Source organism: Mastigoproctus giganteus, chromosome 7 (assembly GCF_048544385.1).
Source record: "Mastigoproctus giganteus isolate SK-2022 chromosome 7, ASM4854438v1, whole genome shotgun sequence".
Classification (NCBI taxonomy): Eukaryota; Metazoa; Arthropoda; class Arachnida; order Uropygi; family Thelyphonidae; genus Mastigoproctus; species Mastigoproctus giganteus.
In genome coordinates this window covers 121,391,950-121,414,930 of record NC_143581.1, presented here as the reverse complement: position 1 = coordinate 121,414,930, position 22,981 = coordinate 121,391,950, and the positions used below count along the sequence as shown (strand labels likewise).

At 38.0% G+C, this 22,981-nt stretch overlaps 1 protein-coding gene across 1 annotated transcript in view; it reads right to left on the bottom strand.

Annotated features, from left to right (window-relative positions):
• Window positions 1-22,981, bottom strand: part of LOC150083169 (uncharacterized) — a 292,609-nt gene that overhangs the window by 25,319 nt on the left and 244,309 nt on the right. The window contains exon 4 of the mRNA XM_090378413.1: window positions 10,487-10,606. Within this exon, the coding sequence (XP_090234539.1) occupies window positions 10,487-10,606 (120 nt within the window). The remainder of the gene's footprint in view (window positions 1-10,486; window positions 10,607-22,981) is intronic.

Genomic DNA, 22,981 nt, shown 5'->3' with positions numbered 1-22,981 from the left:
GTTATTTGTTGTTATTTGGTTTTTAGGAGCATTAGCAACTAAGGCCATATTGCTCCGGGATATGCGGTGGTCATTCCCTGACCTTTCCGCATCCTCCGTATTTGGTGGTGACGGGCTCGAACCACGGTCTAATCAAGAAGCGTGTGCTACGCACTGCTGCTCCTTCCCACCTGGCTACGGAGGCGCCTACATCTCAAAGGCTTTCGATCGTGTTTGGTATAAAGGTCTTCTATACAAGCTTCTATCTTATGGTTTGCCAACTGTTTTTTTGTAATTGGTTATCCAATTTTCTCTCTGATCGCTCACTGACGGTGATGGTAGATGGCTCTCTGTCTTCTAACTTCTCCAATAATGCCGGTGTCCCCAAAGGTTCAGTTCATTCCCCCACTCTTTTCCTCTTGTATATTAATGACCTTCTTCCATTGGCTGGAAATCCTGTCCATAGTTTTGCCGAATATAGCACATTGCATTCAAATTTCCATTTTGAGAAACCTTGCCCTGCTCAATTAGCTTCAACTTCTCTAATGTGTTACCAATTCCTTAAATGCTGATCTCCAGGTAATTCTCCAGTGGGGCAAAGACAACTTAGTTGATTTCAATCCTTCTAAAACTCAGTCTTGTCTTATATCTCACAAAAAGGATTTTTCTGCTCCTATGCTTATCTTTGGTGACAGTCTGATTTCTAGGCAAGATGATATATCTCTTTTGGGGATTACACTGACTTCTAATCTCTCTTGGCACAAGCAAATTACAAATATTGCTTCCTCTGTATATAAAAAACTTGGTTTTATCTTTCCCTCTCGGCATTACTTTTCTTCCAAAAGCTGTTCACAATGTACAAATCGCAAATCCACCCTACCATGGAATTCCGTTTCCACATCTGGGTTGGTGCCCCCAAAGTCTCTCTCAGGCTTCTAGATTCCATTCAGAAGAATGCAGTTAGGTTAATTAACGACTACTCTTTAACAGAGTCTCTCCACTCGCTGTCTCGCAGGTTCAGTGTTGGGCTCATTGTTGTTTTCAACATTTATCAATGATATTGATGAGGTATATCGGGTTTATAAAGTCTAATTTTGCAGATGATACGAAGGTTGGAAGGGTTGTTAACAACAGTAATGATAATACACTACTGCAACTGGAACTAGAAAAGTTGAGCATACAGGCTGAGAGGTGGCAACTGAATTTTAACATTGACTAATGTAAAATACTGTATGTGGATTGCAGTAACCCCAGAGTAATGTACCAACTGGGTGGTACTACACTTAGGGTAGTGGAAAATGAAAAGTATCTGGGGGTAATCAGTACCTGGGGGTGCAGTCAGATATGAAGTTTTCTGAGCAGTGCAGATGGTCTGCAAGAGTAGCTTATGGTGTCTTGTCAATGATATACAGGAATATTTCTAGCAGGGATAAGGAGGTGATTATCCACTTGTATATTGAAATGGTCAGGCCACACCAGTCTGTCTGTAGGTCTCATTTCAGGAAGGGCGTAGAGCTGCTGGAATGTACAGAGAAGGGCAACAAGGTTAGCGAATGGAACAAAGGATTGCTCTTTTCGACGAATGGCTTCAGTTTTGCAAATTACAACACCTGGAGACTAGGCAGCTGCAAGGTACTCTGATTGATGTGTATAAGGCCTTGAATGGTTTCAGCAAGCTCAATGCTGATGGGATTCTTCCTCTTTTCCAGATTATTTGCCTGAGGGGAGATTAAATTCAAATTGAGGAAAGGCAATTGTAGAATAGATGTTTGGAAATTTGCCTTTAGCCAGCAAGTGGTTGATTGCTGGAACAAACTTTCATCTGTCTTTGCAGAAGTTGACAGCTTAAATAAATTTAAGGCAGAACTAGACAAACATTTGGAGCTAATGGATGGGTGAAATGGAAAGGTTTTTTTTTTTTGTTTTGGCTAATGCTGTATAAGCTTGCTTTCATGCATCATATGCCTCTACTAATGATAATGCTAAACATGAATGTCTTATTATGGGTAATTTTAATTTGCCTCTAATTGATTGGAGCAAATGGGAAGGAAGCTCTATAGGTGGAACAAAATTTTTAAATCAACTAGATGATTTTTATTTGTACCATTATGTCAGGGAAGTACTAGGGAAAAATAAAATGGGCAAGTATATGTGAATGTCTTATTATGGTTATTTAATTTTTCCTCTAATTGATTGGAGCAAATATGAAGGAAACTCCACATGGGGAACAAAATTTTTAAATCAACTAGATGATTTTTATTTGTACCAACATGTCAGGGGAAGATCTAGGGAAAAGAATATTCTAGAACTCATCATCACTAATGAACCAGATGACATAATAGGGCTGACAGTACAGGAACAAGTAGCAGGAAGAGATCATGGAGTTCTATGGTGGATGATGAAGTTTGTTTGTTTTTGTTTTGTTATTTGGTTTTTAGGAGCATTAGCAACTAAGGCCATATTGCTCCGGGGATATGCGGTGGTCATTCCCTGACCTTTCCGCATCCTCCGGATTTGGTGGTGACGGGCTCGAACCCCGGTCTAATCAAGAAGCGTGTGCTACGCACTGCTGCTCCTTCCCACCTGGCTACGGAGGCGCCTGGATGATGAAGTGAGAGGTATCAGTAGTTAAAGGCAAAGGAATGGGTTATAATTGCAGAAAAGGAAATTACAATGCCTTAAGGTGCTGCATGGCCTCTGTTAACTGGGTTGATATCACACAGACAGCGAATACAATTGAATTATGGTATACCTTTAAAACATTAATCACAGAAGCCGTGAATGCATATATACCATTAAAGAAATATTCCAAGCGGAGGAATATACCATTAAAAAATATAAAATTAAAATATATATCATTAAAACAATATTCCAAAAATACTGCAAGTGAGTACATTCCAAGTTGGATGAATAATGAAGTTGCCAGATTACTTGAGCAGAAAATGACAGCAAGGAAAAGTTACAGAGCAATTGAAAGTACTGAAACCTATAACAGCTACAAAGTGATCTATAATACAGCCACAGAAAAGGTTAAGTTGGTAAAGGCAGATTATGAGAAATTGCTGGCAAAGAGTGGGGATGAGGAATTTTTCACATATATAAATGCAAAGAAGAGAAGGACAAACCAGATCCAGAGAAGGACCCTTATGTAATGGACATGCCACAAATGATGTTACAGATGAACTAAACAGTTACTTTGCATCTATATTTACAGAAGAAAAACCCTTTATGTCAAAGAGAAATTATGGAAGTGAGGTTGAAAAAAATTGTAATTAATGATATTGTAATTTCACATGATTATTATTATTTAGTGAAAAAACTCGAGTCTACAGGCCAGTAAGGCACCTGGGGTTGATGACATATACTCTATAATCTTGGGGGGGGGGGGCAAGTGAGTTAACTTATAAAGGTTACTTTATAAGTTGGAACCACAGGGAAAATCCTTATATGGATAGCAGGATGGCTTCAGCGCAGGAGACAGAGGGTTGTGACAAACAGTTATTCCTCAGATTGGGTTGATGTAAGAAGTGGGATTCCCCAAGGATCAGTATTAGGACCACTGTTGTTTTTGATTTTCATAAATAGTCTGTGAAGTGATAGAGGGCATGATGTTTAAATTTGCAGATGATGTAATGATTGGTGGAGTAGTTAATGATCACCACCAAGTACAGCTTCTCCAGAATGACCTAGATAGACTTAAGGGATGGTCAAAAAAATGGCAGCTATGCTTTATTCTAGCAAAGTGCAGTAACTCTAAAATAACGCACCTTAGAGGAGACTTGATTGAAGTATTCATTTTACTTTACTTTATTTTACTTATGCCTTTGAGAGGCATAAGTAAAATGCTTGAGGACAAAATTTTCATGGTTATTAATGATTATAAAACTAGGGTCCATAAATTCAAGTTATGAGGGAAAGATGTTTAGACTGGATTGCAGAAAGTTTTATTTCAGCCAGTGAGTTATAAATTACTGGAATAAGTTACCTACGTGGGTGGTAGATGCTGACAGTTTTGGGAAATTCGAAGGTCAGCTGATCACTTACAGGAGGAGGAAAACGCATGGATTGTCTATTTTCTTTTCTTCTAATTTTTTTATTTTTATTTTTTGGCTGGTGCAGCATAAGCCATAGGCTTCCTTGGCCATTGCTACTAATACTAAATATTAATACTGTGATACTAAAATATTTTATGTATCAAAATATACACTGTATAATATTTTCATTTCCATTAATTCTCTTGCTTTTTTCTTAGTTTATCTTATAAATTTATCTTTATTTTGTCAATTTTGTAATTATATATTTCTTATTACAGTCGAATCTCATTAACAAATTTCAAGGGAACTAAATTTTTATGTTTTGTATTAACAAAGTTTGTGTTCCCCAAATGTCAAAATTTTACCTTTTTTTTTTTTTTTTTTTTGGTGCATGCTATATATCAAAGAATAATAATATTAAAAATAAATAAATTAATTTAAATTAATAAAATAAAATAATAAAAACAAAAGTCTTGTCTAACAATACAGTATAGAAATAACACATTTTTCAAGATTTTATTTTATTTAGCATTAGTGCATTAGTTGAGGCATATGATGCAAGAAAGCAAGTTATACAGTGCCAGCCAAAGGAAAAAAAAAAACTTTCCCATTTCACCTATTTGAAGTGACTGAAAAGATGAAATGAATTCATCCAGATGGATTAAATGAAATTTATTTTTAATATTATTATTCTTTGATAATGCACAAAAAAAAAAAAAAAAAAAAAAAAGGTAAAATTTTGACATTTGGGGAACACAAACCTCATTAATACAAAGCATGTAAATTTAGTTCCCTTGATCTTTGTATTAATGAGATTCGACTGTAATAAGAAATATATAATTACAAAATTGACAAAATAAAGATGTTGCCACACAATTTATAAAACCAGCTTCTCATCAAGTACCAACAGCCATTATTGTAAGCAAAATAGCAACACATGTTTTCACTGCTGATGTAAACCACAAGTCAAAGGATAAAAACATACACAGAAATAAAAATGAGAATAAAATTTTGAAAATTAAAATGAAAATAAAATTTAGTTAAAGCAAAAAAAAAAGAAAATACAGTAAAATTCACAAGCTATTTTCTATTGTCGAAGGTGATCTAGTTTTATTGGGTGACTCTATTGTCAAAGAAACGGGTAACATTTGTTGTAATAAAGATAGATAGTCTAGAACCAGAATGTGTTTGCCAGGAGCAACAACTGATGATGTTACCAACAGATTGTCAGATTTTAAGGGAGGTAAAGAAAGAATTATTCATGTGGGGACTAACAATATTGAGTGAAGATGACCAGACCATCTGTTGGAGAAATATAGGACTAGGCTAAAAAAAATGCAGCGAATTAGGTCAGAATGTGTATGTATCTGCAATTCTTCCCAGGCACAATAGGAGGGACTATATGTTGAAAGCCTTGTGGATTAACTTGAGACTTGGGGAAATCTGCAAGGCTCTGGAAGGGGAGGGATTTTTTATCAGCATGTCCCGCATTTGTAGGTAGTAGGTATCCATTTTGTAGGATGGTATTCATTTGAACAAAAGTGGTGCAAGGGTTTTTGCCAGTATCACTGAGGATACCCTAAGGGTTAAGGGAAATGATAGGAGAGAAGGGAAATGATAGGAGAGAAGGGTAATTCAGTTCTGCATTTGTTAGCATTAGCACAGGCATGCCAAAAAAAAAAAAAAAAACCCGCTCCGATTTCACCCCTCCATTCGTTCCAAATACCTGTCCAGCTCAGCCTTAAATTTATTTACACTATAAACTTCCACAACAAAGGATGGAAGTCTGTTCCACCAACCAACTACCCGCTGGCTAAAGGCAAAACTTCCGCATATCTATCCTACAACTGTCTTTCTTCAATTTGAATTTATGCCCTCTCAGGTGATTATTCTGAGTAAGAGGAAGAATCCTATCAGCACTGAGCATGCTCAAACCATTCAAGGCTTTATACACCTCAATCAGTTCACCTCGCAGGTGCCTAGCTTCCAGACACTGTAATCTGCAAAACTTAAGCCTTTCTTCGTAAGGGCAACCCTTCGTTCCATTCACTAATCTTGTTGCCCTTCTCTGTACTTGTTCCAACAGCTCTACATCCTTCTTAAAACGAGGTCTCCAGACCTGTATACAGTACTCAAGGTGTGGCTTGACCATCGCCTTATACAAGGGGATAATCACCTGCTTATCCCTGCTAGAAAAATTCCTGTATATCATTGACAAGACACCATGAGCTACTCTTGCAGACTGTCTGCACTGCTCAGAAAACTTCATATCTGCTTGCACAATTATCTCCTTATACAAGGGGATAATCACCTCCTTATCCCTGCTAGAAAAATTCCTGTATATCATTGACAAGACACCATGAGCTACTCTTGCAGACTGTCTGCACTGCTCAGAAAACTTCATATCTGCCTGTACAATTACCCCCAGGTCCTTTTCATTCTCTACCACTGTCAGTGTAGTACCACAGAGTTGATACGTTACTCTGGGGTTAATGCTTCCCATATGTGGTACTTTGCATTTGTCAATGTTAAATTTCATTTGCCACCTCTCAGCCCATCTGCTCAAATTTTCTAGATCCTCTTGCAGCAGCGTACTGTCATTAGTGTCACTAACAACCCTACCAACCTTCGTATCATCTGAAAACCACCAGGGTACCTGCTCACTCACTGATGATGAAGCCAAATAGCTTTGAAACGATCGTTTTGGTGGTGGTATCCACTGAAAATAAATAACAGTAGTCTTCTCTACTAGAGAAGTGTTATTTATTTGAAGTACAGGCTGGCCTCGATTAGCGCGATTAATTCGTCCCGCGAGCGCATCGTGCAAAACAGAAACACGTTAATCGAATATAATAATCAATAGGAAAAATTATAATTGGTCCTTGACCTTCTGGAATATCCATAAAGAATTTTAAAAATACCTTTTTAAATAACTTTTTAACTGTATACAATGTAAAAGATAATGAAAATAATTATGGAATTAAATGTTTATTGCATAAAACAGCGGTTCCCAAATGCGCCGCGGAATACAGTATTTTAAATTTTCGAGAAAAACACAGCGATACTCGACATCTGTCGGACACCGTGCGAACTACTAGCTCGTGGTAGTTCACAGTTTCAGCATTTCTTATTAAGTTGTTTGGACCTAACTACTAAACGGAACTGTTAGGTATTTCTTTTGGTCTGGGTGTGCCTTGAAAAAATTACTGAGACACTAAGTAATTTTTTCACTAAGTTCTAAGTTCACTAATCGTGAACCGAGAAAGTTTGGGAACCTCTGACATAAAATACACAGTGAAGAAATGACTGTTGCGGAAATATTTGAACAGTGTTGACTTTCTCTTTTCATCACTCAATTTCCGATAGCCGACAACAATCTTCTCTGGGCCCTGGAGAAATAAATATCGCAGAGAACCTCAAACCTTTTGTTTGAGGTTCTCTGCGATACGAAAGATTTCATCTAATTCTTTTACTGTTATCTCCTTAGCGGTAACATTTTCATCTGGCTCATTTAAAAATTTGAATTTTTATTCAAGTGTGCATTGACTTTATTAGCAGGAGACAAACAAAACCCCAGGGGCTCCCATCTGGTGAGTATGGGATTGGCAAACCCAGGGTCCTGAGTTGGATATCATCATTCTTCTCTTTCTTGGTGATTTCTTCCTCTCTCTCTCTCTCTCTCTCGCAGGGTAACTCGGGAATTTTTTTTTTTGGCTAGTGCAGCATAAGCCTCAGGCTTCCTTGCACCATATGGCTAATAATAAGTATCACATCTTCTTCCGATGGTTGATGGAACACACCGAGGAGGGCAGCAAGCAAACGTTTGTTTATTGACCATATGACTCGCGGTAAGCTTAACGCGCAATTCAAATCTTTTTCAACTATCGCATTAAAAAAAAAAAAAAGATCGCTTTAACTGGAAATTTGCATCGTAAAGTGAAAAGTGGTATAATTTTTCAAATAGCGTTAACTGAAAATCGTGTTAATCGAACTCGCGTTATGCGAGGCCTGGCTGTAGTGCAATACCAGCATAGTAATGCATTTATCTGATGATATGGGTCAAAGTAATGCTTGCACTGGCCTCATGAATTCTTGTTTGTTGCCATAATGGCCTGTGTTGATAACATGTTATTAAGGTAACAATGTTTCAAATGAGAGGCAAGATAAAGCTTGGGATAGAAATCTAAATGATTCAAGGGATGTCAGGGTCATGCTTCTTCTCAAATGTGCAAAAAAACCTTTGGCTGGGTCTCAAGTTATGTCTGTCACCATAGAATCTGTGTGATGTTACTCGGAAGCAAAGGAACAATGAAAGTGGGAGTAATCTACAGACCAGAAGATTGTGAAGAATATGATGAGCATCTTTACATGCAGATGGAATGGGCAAGCAAATGTGGATGCCTTTTTATGGGTGACTTTAATCAGCCCCACATTGGTTAGAATAAGTAGGAGGGAAAGTCATGATGGGAAAAAACTTTTTTAAATAAACTACATGATTATTATTTGTACCAGAATGTTAGGGAAAGTACCTGGGGTTATAATATTCTTGACCTTATCATTACTAACAATTCAGATGACATCACAGGGATTAAAGTACAGGAACCATTATCAGGAAGTGATCATGTGATCATCAGCTGTTGAAGTAATTAAAAGTAAAGGCACTGATTTGAACTTCAGAAGAATTGTGAGAAGAACTGGGCAGATTGTCAAGGGATAGCAAATAAATTTGAATTATGGAATACTTTGAAGTTTAACATTGACAAATGTAAAGTACTACATATGGGAAACAGCAACCCCAGGGCAACGTATCAACTCTGTGGTACTACACTGACAGTGGTAGAGAATGAAAAGGACCTGGGGGTAATTGTGCAGGCAGATATGAAGTTCTCTGAGCAGTGCAGACGAGCTGCAAGAGTAGCTCATGGTGTCTTGTCAATAATATACAGGAATTTTTCTCGCAGGGATAAGGAGGTGATTATTCCCTTGTATAAGGCAATGGTCAGGCCACACCTTGAGTACTGTATACAGGTCTGGAGGCCTCATTTCAAGAAGGATGTAGAGCTGCTGGAACGAGTACAGAGAAGGGCAACAAGATTAGTGAATGGAACAAAGGGGTGCTCTTATGAAGAAAGGCTTAAGTTTTGCAAATTACAGTGTCTGGAGACTAGGTACCAGCGAGGTGATCTGATAGAGGTGTATAAAGCCTTGAATGGTTTGAACATGCTCAATGCTGATGGGATTCTTCCTCTTGCTCAGAATAATCACCTGAGAGGGCATAAATTCAAATTGAGGAAAGATAGATGTAGGATAGATGTGTGGAAGTTTGCCTTTAGCCAGCGGGTGGTTGATTGCTGGAACAAACTTCCATCTGTCTTTGTGTAAGTTGATAGCTTAAATAGATTCAAGGCAGAACTTGACAAACATTTGGAGCGAGTGGATGGGTGAAATAAGGGGGTTTTTTTTTGGATGATGCTATATAAGCTTGCTTTCTTGCATCATGTGCCTATGCTAATGCTAATAATCAAGGTGAATGCCTGATTGTTTTTCTCGAAAATAATTAGAAAATGCATACCTGAACGTACATTTTTGCTGTTTTAGCGTTGATTAATAGATTTTTTAAATTTTATTTTAAAGTTGGGATATCAAAGAGAACACTTCTGTTTATATTAGGAGTTTCAATTTTGTAGATAGGATAGAAATTAATAATTTGTTAATTTCACCATGGTAATTTTCATTCCAGTGGATTAACAATGCTTGAAAACGGGATGAGACTGAAGCAGACTGTTTGTTGGAAATAATATTCCTGCAAAATTGCTAGCTGAGATAATCCCTACACAGACTGCTGCATAGGAAGGGGTGGGGGAAAGGAAGCACATAGGGTGCCAAAATAAGCACAGTGGATTACAAACTTGTTGCCCAAATTCTGCTGGCTACCTGTGGATTGAAGTGTGTGCCAACAATTTATGGTCATTGTCGGTTTAACAACTGGCTCGCAAAATTCTTGAAAATTTAAGAACTGGCTCATGTGAGCCAGCTCCAGCACACCACTGATGGTCAGAGAAGTGGCAGCTATGTTTCAATGCTGCTAAATGGAAGGTCGTACACATGAGGAATAGCAACCCACAAACCACAAATAATTTATACACTTGGTAGGGTAGAATTAAAAACAGTGGAGGAGGAAAGGGATCAGGGAATTACAATATGGGCAGATATGATGTTTTCTGAACAGTGAAAACAGGCAGCCAGGAAAGCACATGCTGTCCTATCAATGATTTATTGAATGCTATCCTGTAGAGATAGGAAGGTAATAATCCTACTGTATAAGGCAATTGTAAAACGACATTTGGAGTACTGTACCTCCCATCATCTAACACTTCTCAGGGAGAGGAACTCAAAAAAACCAGTTTATATTTGTCTTATGTACTTGTAATTTAAAAAAATAATAATAATAATAATAAATTGGTTATACATACTATTGGAATCAATTAAACTATTAATCTTTTGGGAGCAAGATTCCTCTTCAGTCAAATTGAAACCCATAATTCTTCTGAGGATGATTTCTTTGATCTCACTTATAAGCCACATCAAAGTTTCTAAAGAAAGCAAAACCTAAGGTTCTGATTTCATTTATTGCTAAGAACTTTCATATTTACAGTGCGCGCGCGCGCGCACACACACACACACACACACACACACACACACACACACACACACACACACACACACACACACACACACACACACACACACACACACACACACACACACAGAGAGAGAGAGAGAGAGAGAGAGAGAGAGAACTTAAATGAGGTAAACATATTTTCTTTAGAATATTTCTATTAGGTAGAGACCAAAGAAGTAGCTTCCTTCGGTCTCCTTCCACCAAAAAAAAACTCACTAAAATTATAGCTAAGACAATTTTTATCATTTCAAAACTGAAATAGATTTTAATGTTTTATCTGAGAAAGAATATTTGAATTCCAATCTGTTCTTTCTGGCAAGACCGAAAATATAATATGACGCATTTATTATGAGCAATGTGTATGATCAATTTCAAATATTTTATCATACTTCAAAATTTCATCTGCTCAATGAACATAAATATCAACCATCTGAAGACATGCCAACTATTTCCAAATATTGGAGACCCATACTGATATACAATAAACTCCCATTATAACACACACACACACACACACACACACACACACACACACACACACACAGAGAGAGAGAGAGAGAGAGAGAGAGAACTTAAATGAGGTAAACATATTTTCTTTAGAATATTTCTATTAGGTAGAGACCAAAGAAGTAGCTTCCTTCGGTCTCCTTCCACCAAAAAAAAACTCACTAAAATTATAGCTAAGACAATTTTTATCATTTCAAAACTGAAATAGATTTTAATGTTTTATCTGAGAAAGAATATTTGAATTCCAATCTGTTCTTTCTGGCAAGACCGAAAATATAATATGACGCATTTATTATGAGCAATGTGTATGATCAATTTCAAATATTTTATCATACTTCAAAATTTCATCTGCTCAATGAACATAAATATCAACCATCTGAAGACATGCCAACTATTTCCAAATATTGGAGACCCATACTGATATACAATAAACTCCCATTATAACACACACACACACACACACACACACACACACACACACACACACACACACACACACACACACACACACACACTTGTAGTACTATCTTGCTTTTAGTGCTCTTTTTTCCAGTCCCACAATCAAAGTAGTGAATGAGAGATCCCACTTATGGTGTTCTTTAGGGGCCAGTCCCCTTGAATGCATGATAACGGGAGTTAAGCATGCCCACTTGCTTTAGTCATGCTTAACTAATTAGGTTGATGAATTTAAAAGTTACACCAAAGCAAATTATTAATACTAAAGAATCCAAGCACAATAATAAAATTTTAAGGTTAGCTCCTTGTTAAAGACAATAAATTCCTCCACAAACCAGTATTTGTATTTGTCCACAAACCAGTTCCGTATTATCTGCGTGAGTGTTATCATATACTGATAGCATTATGCCTGTATCCTCAGTTGGATTATATTCAAGTATATTAAAAGAAGATTGGGTTAAGAGTTTGGTTGACAAATTTTTGTTTTTGCTTAATTTGATATCTTGTAAATTTTAATTTCAGTAATTTTGTAAAGTTTTTTCCTGCAACTTTTTGTAAATTTAATTCTTACTTGTTTACTGAAAAGAACACAACACAGCTGGGTAGCATTATGCTATGTTATATATTCTTTTCACTATATATCTTGTAAGCTTAAATTTTTAAGTTCGGTGTAGTACTATAAAATATTACAGTAATTAAGCAGTTTTGATAACTGCTTAAATACCATAATATTTTATCAGTTCATTTCTTACCTTAATGATTCTTGCCACAAGAACCACTTCAAATATTTCATTTCAAGGACATCATGACTCATATGGAAATGGCCATAAGTGATTTTCACTATGAGGGAGGAGTTCATTGATTGTGTAGCTTGGGGCATGTGCTCCAAGGATTGTTTAGTAGATATACCTAGTGTTCTCCCCAGAAAATTTTTCCAGCTGGGTAGCATTATGAAGTAGCCGGGTGGGGAAGTGTAATACTTCACAATATTATAAAATTTTCTGTTATTTATAAATGTGACTTAAGCAATCCAGAGCAAAAATTAATTGCATAATTTAACATTATTATCGAATGTACTATGTGACCAAGATCAATGCACCTCCTGCATTGATCTTGGTCACATAGTACATTTGAATTAATATTGATTGAGATCAGTGAGCAGTACCATACAGTACCACGAGAATCACTTAAATTTTAGCCAGGCGGTCAGTTAAATTCACTGGACGGTGCGCCCATTCAATAGGTCCTGGGAAGAACACTGACCTATCTCAACTGACAATTCCTTTCTTTGTTCCTCATATAAGAGACAGGGAAGTCATTATCACATTCCATAAGGCAACTGTACACCCCCTGCTTTGCAAGATGGGTACCAGACTTTGAATATGTGGGCTACAGAGCCTTGGGGAATATAATATGAATGGAGGAAGGCAAAATTTTCACTATTATAAATGATTCCAAAAGGACCAACTGATGATGTTACCAACAGCAAATTCAAAATCGGAAGCATTCAAAGAACTTATCTTAGAAGCTACTAGGCTTTACATACCAACTAAGAAATATTGTTCAAGGTTTAGGCCAAAATGGATGTCAGATGAACTAATGAGACATATGGCAGAGAAGAAAAATGCATGGGATACATACAAATTAATGGGTGACATGGAAGCTTATGATAGATATACGTTGGTCTGTAACCAAGTCACAAAGGAGATTAGGCAGGCAAAGGCAGATTATGAGAAATCCTTGGCAAAGGATGCAAAGAAAAACAGAAAAGACTTCTTTACCTATTTAAACTCAAGAAGGAAAGGGATGAATCAGTTTGGTGCACTGGATGTTGATGGTTCAACAGTTGAGGATCCTGCTCAGGTGGCTAACAATCTAAACCAGTATTTTGCATCTACATTCACACATGAGGAGTTATTCAGCGAGGGGAATGCCACAGGTGTATTCAACTCTGGCAGTAAGCTAGAGAATCTTGTAATAACTGAGAGTAAAGTGGAGGAGAAATTGTTGAAGATAAACACAAGAATAGCACCTGGGGTGGATGGGATCTATCCAGTTATATTAAAGGAGGCAGCAAAGGAAGTAAGCAAACCCTTAGCCATAATTATGAGAGCTTCCTTGGACTCAGGGGAGGTACCCATGGACTGGAGATGTGCAAATGTGACCCCAATTCACAAAGGAGGATCAAAGGCTGACACAAGTAATTATAGACCTGTGAGTTTAACTTCTGTTCCAGGAAAATTAATGGAGGCACTGGTTAAAGAAGCACTGCAGGATCATCTAGACAAGAATTCAGTTATAGCTCAGACACAGCATGGTTTTGTTAAGGGCAGGTCTTGTCTGACCAACTTGATTGGATACTATGATGCAGTCACAAAAGAACTGGATGCAGGGAATAACTTTGATATTATATACTTGGATCTTAGAAAGGCTTTTGATACTGTTGCACATGGAGGACTGCTGCACAAATTGGAGCAGTGTGGCATTGGAGGCAAATTGCTGCTATGGATAAAGGGGTGGTTGAGGGGGAGAAGACAGAGAGTGGTAATCGATGGACACTACTCATCGTGGACTAATGTTATCAGTGAAGTCCCTCAGGGTTCAGTGTTGGGTCCATTATTGTTTTCTGTATTTATAAATGATACTGATAATGGTATATCAAGCTTAATGTCCAAGTTTGCAGATGATATGAAGATTGGCAAGGTTGTCAAGGACACTACTGACACTATGCTGCTGCAACAGGATCTGGAAAGGTTTAGCAGATGGGCTGAGAGGTGGCAAATGAAGTTTAACATTGACAAATGTAAAGTACTACATATGGGAAACAGCAACCTCAGAGCAATGTATAAACTCTGTGGTACTACACTGACAGTGGTAGAGAATGAAAGGGACCTGGGGGTGGTTGTGCAGGCAGATATGAAGTTCTCTGAGCAGTGTAGATGGGCTGCAAGAGTAGCTCATGGTGTATTGTCAATGATATATAGGAATTTTTCTAGCAGGGATAAGGAGGTGATTATTCCCTTGTATAAGGCAATGGTCAGGCCACACCTAGAGTACTGTATACAGGTCTGGAGGCCTCATTTCAAGAAGGATGTAGAGCTGCTGGAACAAGTACAGAGAAGGGCAACAAGATTAGTGAATGGAACAAAGGGGTGCTCTTACGAAGAAAGGCTTAAGTTTTGCAAATTACAGTGTCTGGAGACTAGGTACCAGCGAGGTGATCTGATAGAGGTGTATAAAGCCTTGAATGGTTTGAACATGCTCAATGCTGATGGGATTCTTCCTCTTGCTCAGAATAATCACCTGAGAGAGCATAAATTCAAATTGAGGAAAGATAGATGTAGGATAGATGTGTGGAAATTTGCCTTTAGCCAGCGGGTGGTTGGTTGGTGGAACAGACTTCCATCCCTTGTCGTGGAAGTTGATAGCCTAAATAAGTTTAAGGCTCAGCTGGACAGGTATTTCGAACGAAGAGAGGGGTAAAGTGGAAGTGGTTTTTTTTTTTTTTTTTTTGGCTGATGCTGCATAATCTTGCTTTCTTGCATCAAATGCCTCTACTAATGCTAAGTGCCATAAATTTAAATTATGGGGGAAGAGGTTTACACTATATTGTAGGAAGTTTTCTTTTAGCCAGAAAGTTGTTAATTACTAGAATAAGTTATCTGGATGAGTAATTAAGACTGTGAGTATGGAGAAATTCAATTTTAGCAGGGCAATATGAGGTGTAGATGAACTGCATCAACCAGTGCAATACCACAACTTTGTTTACTGGAGACTTTAAGTGATGAAACCCACGTTTGGTCTCCAGAGCAAAGCTCTAACTCCCATTTCTTCCATCATTCAGTATAATTGAGGTGTAGGTTATGATGGCTATCATGATGAGATCCGATCTTCTTCTTTACATTTTGAGGATACAGCTCTGAAATGGTGTTCACAAGCCAGCCACAAGATAATCCACTGGACCGGACCTATTGGTAGGAAGCTTCTGGATCAGCAAGTGTATAATTTTGCTGCCTCTACTATGTCAGATAGTAACTGGAAGGAGTATGAGTAGTGTGTGTTGGGGAGGGGGGGGAAGAGAGGGCATTCATATTACATCAAGTAGCTGGATATTTTCTTGCCATGTGCACACCATCACCAAAATTTCCGTAATTTAATACATATCCTCCCTCTACTTCTAAATACAACATGGTCAAACTAACAGAACAAACTCTGTGAAAAGATCTAAACATCACAAATAATTCCTCATTCATTTTACAAATATATGTGGTGTCAGTTCCAATCTCAATAATGTCTATTTCCAATTACAATCTGCCAACACCACTTAATTTTTCTGACAGAATCCCAAATCTCAGTTGTCCTAATTATTTGCTGTATGATTCCTTTTACTTCAAAGGTAATACATGTATGTATATCAGATCCACATCAATTCACTGCAAGATGATTCGTTGCACGACAGTTCAGTGTATGCGACGATTCGATGAATGTGACAAGTCTGTGCATGACAGTTCAGTGTACAAAACAATTTGGAGAAATACATTTCACTGTATGTGACAATTTGGTGAAAGGAAATTGGTGGCCACAATTCAGTGTATCACACAAAGATAAAAAATTAGTAAAATCAGTGAAGTAAAAGGTTTAAGAAACAAGAGAAATTTTGGTGACTTAGAAAGGAGAATGCAAAAATTTAGAAAAAAAGAAAATAATATATTTTTTATCCATTTATTTTGTATAAAAGGATTTATGCTGACCTTTCTTTTCATAGATAGGTTGGAAAGCGAGTATGACTATTTCAGCACGACTCCAAACATTATAACACCTTTAATCCAGATTAGATTATTTATTAATTTTTTTGTTAGGTAAGCTTACCCACCCCATCCACAGTACTAGCCAACCACTGACTTCTTTCAATAAAAACTACAGTATCGATTGCAAATTAAATGTGAAAAGACGCACATTACCCAGTCAACATCCATTAATGATCTGAACTTTTGGTCTCTGGAACAACTCCTGCCCCCCCCCCCCACATGCATGTGTAATTCTAAAAAAAAAAAACAGAAAGCAAAGCGCAAACAAGGTTCACTTGTATCCCAATCTTAAATCTCTCCATGGCTTTTTTAACATGATCTCCTAAAAGGAGTAGAATTTGCAGTGAAGGTAAAGAAAGCCAACACAAGAACCATGAGAAACTTTTATTGGTCAAACGCATTTCCCAGTACCGCAGCTTCTCCCTGCATTCTTGGTAAACAAATGGTGTGTGTTATCGGTAATGGCAGTAGAAGTCGATAACGATGTATTAGTTTTTTCTCATTATTAAAAGCATATTATTGGAGTTCAAGAGTGTAATGCCTTCACGGCTGAAATTTACTTACGGATACACCTTCCAGGCTGCCTTAGTCTTGGGGTGTTTATCCCCCTTCCCACTGTTTTAACCCGATAGCAAAATGACTTCTACTGCAATTACTGATAATATGCACCATCTGTAGAAGTTGTTTTCTCATCAGGTTAAATCAGCGGGTAGGGGGGATAAACACCCTAAGACTGAGGCAGTCTGGAGGGTGTACCCATAAGTAAATTTCAGCCCACTCATGAACTCTGATAATCTGCTTTTAATAATAAGAAAAAACTAATCAATACATCGTTATCGACTTCTATTTTCACTACCGATAACACACACCATCTGATTACTGAGAATGCAGGGAGTAAGCTGCGGTACCGGGAAACGCTTCTGATCCATAAAAGTTTTCTGAAGTTTCCCGTGGTTCTCATGTTGGCTTTTCTTTACCTTAGCTGAAAAAAGGAAGGTAGACAATACACTCCACCAAAAATATAAAAGATCACGGTATTGTGATCACTAAATTTACCATTTACAGCACGGCATGGTAAAAGTTAGCATTTTCTGTCTTGCTTTGCTATACACCGAATTCTCCCAAAGAATTTATCCAATTTTCATAGCCACCAATTGTCTTTTACCAAACTGTCACATTGAGCCAAATTTCACAAAATAACACCGAACTGTAGTACTCCAAATTCTTGCTACAGCAAATTATCATGCACCAAACTGTCGTATAATAAATTGACGTGATCCTGTGTATGTCCACTCTGATACTCCCTGTCATTTGAAATCACCTCTTAGAAATCTTCTTTGGCTTAAAATATCTCTATCCTAATCTGTCAAATTCATTTGCTGCATCTATCAATCACCAAACTCCACCAATCATTTAGAACTCTTTGATTTCCTTTTTTGACACTCAACTTTTTTCACTCTAACATTCCTAACAGTGTAACAGTGAACCAATTTCCCTTTCCAGCTAGCTTCAATTTTCTGGTTTATTTGTTTGTTTGTTATTTGATTTTTAGGAGCATTAGCAACTAAGGCCACATAGCTCAAGGATATTCCCTGACCTTTCCGCATCCTCCGTATTTGGTGGTGACAGGCTCGAACCAATTTTCTGGTCATTAGGATTAGTAGAGGCATATGATGCATCAGCCAAAAAAAACAGAAAAAAAAAAAAAAACACTTCCACTTCACCCCTCCGTTCGTTCTAAATACTTGTCCAGTTGAGCCTTAAATTTATTTAGGCTATCAACTTCCACAACAAGGGATGGAAGTCTGTTCCACCCGCTGGCTAAAGGCAAATTTCCGCACATCTATCCTACATCTGTCTTTCCTCAATCTGAATTTATGCCCTCTCAGCTGATTATTCTGAGAAAGAGGAAGTATCCCATCGGCATTGAGCATGCTCAAACCATTCAAAGCTTTATACACTTCTATCAGATCACCTCGCCAGTGCCTAGTCTCCAGACACTGTAATTTGCAAAACTTAAGCCTTTCTTCGTAAGAGCAACACTTTGTTCCATTCACTAATCTTGTTGCCCTTCTCTGTACTCGTTCCAGCAGCACTACATCCTTCTTGAAATGAGGCCTCCAGACCTGTATACAGTACTCTAGGTGTGGCCTGACCATTGCCTCATACAAGGGAATAATCACCTCCTTATCCCTGTTAGAAAAATTCCTGTATATCATTGACAACACACCATGAGCTACTCTTGCAGCTCGTCTGCACTGCTCAGAGAACTTCATATCTGCCTGCATAATTACCCCCAGGTCCTTTTCATTCTCTACCACTGTCAGTGTAGTACCACAGAGTTGATACATTACCCTGGGGTTGCTGTTTCCCATATATAATACTTTACATTTGTCAATGTTAAACTTCATTTGCCACCTCTCAGCCCATCTGCTCAACCTGTCCAGATCCTGTTGCAGCAGCATAGTGTCAGTAGTGTCCTTAACAACCCTGCCAACCTTTGTATCGTCTGCAAACTTGGACATTAAGCTTGATATACCATCATTAATATTATTTATAAATACAGAAAACAATAATGGACCCAACACTGAACCCTGAGGGACTCCACTAATAACATTAGTCCACGATGAGCAGTATCCATTGATTACCACTCGCTGTCTTTTCCCTCTCAACCACCCCTTTATCCATTGCAGACATTTGCCTCCTGTGCCACACTGCCCCAATTTGTGCATCAGTCTTCCATGTGCAACAGTATCAAAAACCTTTCTAAGATCCAAGTATATAATATCAAAGTTATTCCCTGCATCCAGTTCTTTTGTGACTGCATCATAGTATCCAATCAAATTGGTCAGGCAAGACTTTCCCTTAAAAAACCATGCTGTGTCCGAGCTATAACTGAATGTCTTGTCTAGATGATCCTGCAGTGCTTCTTTAACCATTCCTCCATTAATTTTCCTGGAACAGAAGTTAAACTCACAGGTCTATAATTACTTGTGTCAGCCTTTGATCCTCCTTTGTGAATTGGGGTCACATTTGCACATCTCCAGTCTATGGGTATCTCCCCTGAGTCCAAAGAAGCCCTCATAATTATGACTAAGGGTTTGCTTACTTCCTTTCCTGCCTCCTTTAATATAACTGGATAGATCCCATCCACCCCAGGTGTTATTCTTGTGTTTATCTTCAACAATTTCTCCTCCACTTTACTCTCAGTTATTTCAAGATTATCTAGCTTACTGCCAGAGTTGAATACACCTCTGGCATTCCCCTCGCTGAATAACTGCTCATGTGTGGATGTCGATGCAAAATATTCATTTAGTTTGTTAGCTACCTAAGTAAAGAACTCTTTGCTGTTTTTCTTTGCATCCTTTGCCAAAGATTTCTCATAATCTGCCTTCGTCTGCCTAACCTCCTTTGTAACTTGATTACAGATCAACTTATATCTGTAAAAGGTTCTGTGTCACATGGTAATTTATACGAATCCCATGCATTTTTCTTCTCTGCCATATGTCTCATTAGTTCATCTGACATCCATTTAGGCCTAAACCTTGAACAATATATCTTAGTTGGTATGTAAAGCCTAGTAGCTTCCAAGATAAGTTCTTTGAATGCTTCCCATTTTGAATTTGCTGTTGGTAACATCATCACTTGGTCCCATTGTATAGAATTTAAATAATGTCTCAGACCATCATGGTCGCCTTTACGAAAGCAAAAACCCTTCCCTTTACCACTGATGGTAGTTACCTCTTTGAGTAAATCCCACTTCAGCACACTGTGATCACTGCCACCTAGTGGTTCCTTTATCTGCAGATTCTTAATGCATGAAGAATCACTACTGATAATCAAATCAGGAGTATTACTCCCTCTAGTTGCCTCCCGAACATGCTGATGTAGAAAACAATCATCCAATAAATCCACAAAAGCCTTGCTAGTGTGTGAGTGACCAACCCACAAATTCCAGTCAATATCTGGGAAATTAAAATCCCCCATTATAAGACTGTCTGATTTACTGGCCCACTCTATTTCCCTGTACAGTGTCTTATTATACTCATCAGAGTCATTAAGGCCTATAGCACACTCCCACTCTCAATTTTGATTTCCTAATGCTTATGTCACACCAAACTGACTCGACACTGCACTGTCCAGCGATGTCGACTGGCTTCACTTCCTTGGATTTTATGTGCTTCTATTTGGGGAGTACACATTGTACTCCCCAAATTCCAGTTCTGCATTCCTTATATCTGTGTGACACCACGTCTCTGATATCCCAACAATATCTGCCTTTGATGTTTTGAGCAATACCTCAAATCATCAAATTTATTTACCAAACTCCTAGAATTGGTGTACATGCAAGTATACATGCACCTGTTCCTATTCTTAGCTACCCTAACACTACCCATGTGTTTACTTGTACCGCAATGACTCCCAGTAGTCTCTGAAATATCCTGCATCTTGTTTTCCAGGCTTCTACTCATTCCAATAGAAGCAGTGCAAGAATCACTTTCACCTCTGCCAATGGCTACTGTTAATCTATTAGTCCTTGTATCCACCCAAACTAGCAGTTTTCCGACTCACCTAACACTGCCTCGATAGCATCAGCAAATATTTTTGCACCCTTTCTATTTAAGTGTATCCCATCCCTGTAGAAGCAGTCTGTTCTGTTAACAAGTACAGACCAGGCTGAAAAGAATTTTACCCCCTGAGCCTTGCACAATCTTTCCAGGGCCGAATTGATCGACAAGGCTCTCATCATATACTCCCTCTTATCGTGTCTGGGCATACGAACCAAACTGGTCAAGATGCTAAGGCTTTGCATCAAATGACTTCACAATTATTAAAGACCACACACAGATTAGCATTAGTAGAGGCATATGATGCAAGAAAGCAAGCTTATGCAGCATCAGCCAAAAAAAAAAAAAAAAAACGCAACCACTACTCCCATTTCACCCCTCCGTTCGTTCAAAATACCTGTCCAGCTGAGCCTTAAATTTGTTTAGGCTATCAACTTCAACAACAAGTGATGGAAGTCTATTCCACAAACCAACTGCCCGCTATCTAAAGGCAAATTTCCGCACATCTATCCGACATCCGTCCTTCCTCAATTTGAATTTATGCCCTCTCAGGCGATTATTCTGAGCAAGAGGAAGAATCCCATCAGCACTGAGCATGCTCAAACCATTCAAGGCTTTATACACCTCTATCAGAGCCTGGAGACTAGCCGATGCCTAGTCTCCAGACTCTGTAATTTGCAAAACTTAAGCTTTTCTTTGTAAGAGCAACCCTTTGTTCCATTCACTAATCTTGTTGCCCTTCTCTGTACTTGTTCCAGCAGCTCTACATCCTTCTTGAAATGAGGCCTCCAGACCTGTATACAGTACTCAAGGTGTGGCCTGACCAATGCCTTATACAAGGGAATAATCACATCCCAGATTGTTCATTCACCTACAGACAACCCTAACCACACACTAAATACTCTTGATCTTTTTTCTAATGAACAAACCTTTAAAAAAAGTATATTATTGCGGTGAGTGGTACTCTAGGCATCTTGGATCAGAACTTAATGATGGTCTCTTTTCCACTGGTTCTCCTTTATCTCATGCACATTACAAGAATGCAAATAGGAGGATGATCTCACAGATTTCAATTCTTATTTTCCTTGGCAGATTGTAAAGTCAATGTCTGCTCAAATCATGTTAGTGAAATTCTTGTAGAGATGAAATCCTTTATCAAAACCCTGGTTTTCCAATAAATGTGTTTGGCTGTTCAAGATAAAAATGTTACATATTGCAATTGGCTCACATCCAAATCTCAGGTTCATTTTCTGGCTACATTAAAGCTTGAAAAAATTTAGAGCAGTTATTAATCAGTCCGAAATAGATTTTGAAGAGACAGAGTATAAAACTCACTTGTTCAAATAGTAGTCCAGCATTCTGTTCAACATCTTTTGACCATCTGTACTTCCACCTCTGTTAAAATCTGATGGTTCTATTTCCTCCTCTGCTAAAGATAAAGTCAACTCACTAGCATCCTGCTTTTTCCCTCTAATTCTGGTTCTAACAATCTTGGTAAACCACTTCTTACTATTCCCCAGTACACTCTGCTCAATGCCTCCTGTAGCCTTCCAAGAAAAGAATGCCAGAAGAATTTTGCACAATCTTGATTAGAAGAAAGTTACAGGTACTGATGGTATTTTCCGACTTATCCTCAAATCTGTGCTCCTGAGCTATTCTTGTTCTGTGTTTCCTTTTTACACTTTCTTCTTCCACTGGTATATTCCTTCTGCATATAAATTTGCTCATATTCAGCCAGTTGATAAAAAGGGTGACAAATCCCTCCTATCTAATTATCATCCCACTGCCCTTAACTCTATATTCTAACCAAAGTAATGAAGAAATCCATTAGCCACCAACTACAAAACTATATCAAACCTTCCATCTGATCAATGATCGCCAGTATGGATTCCATCAGTGTCAATCCACTGGTGATATATTGGCTTATGTTGCCCATGTAAGGACAAA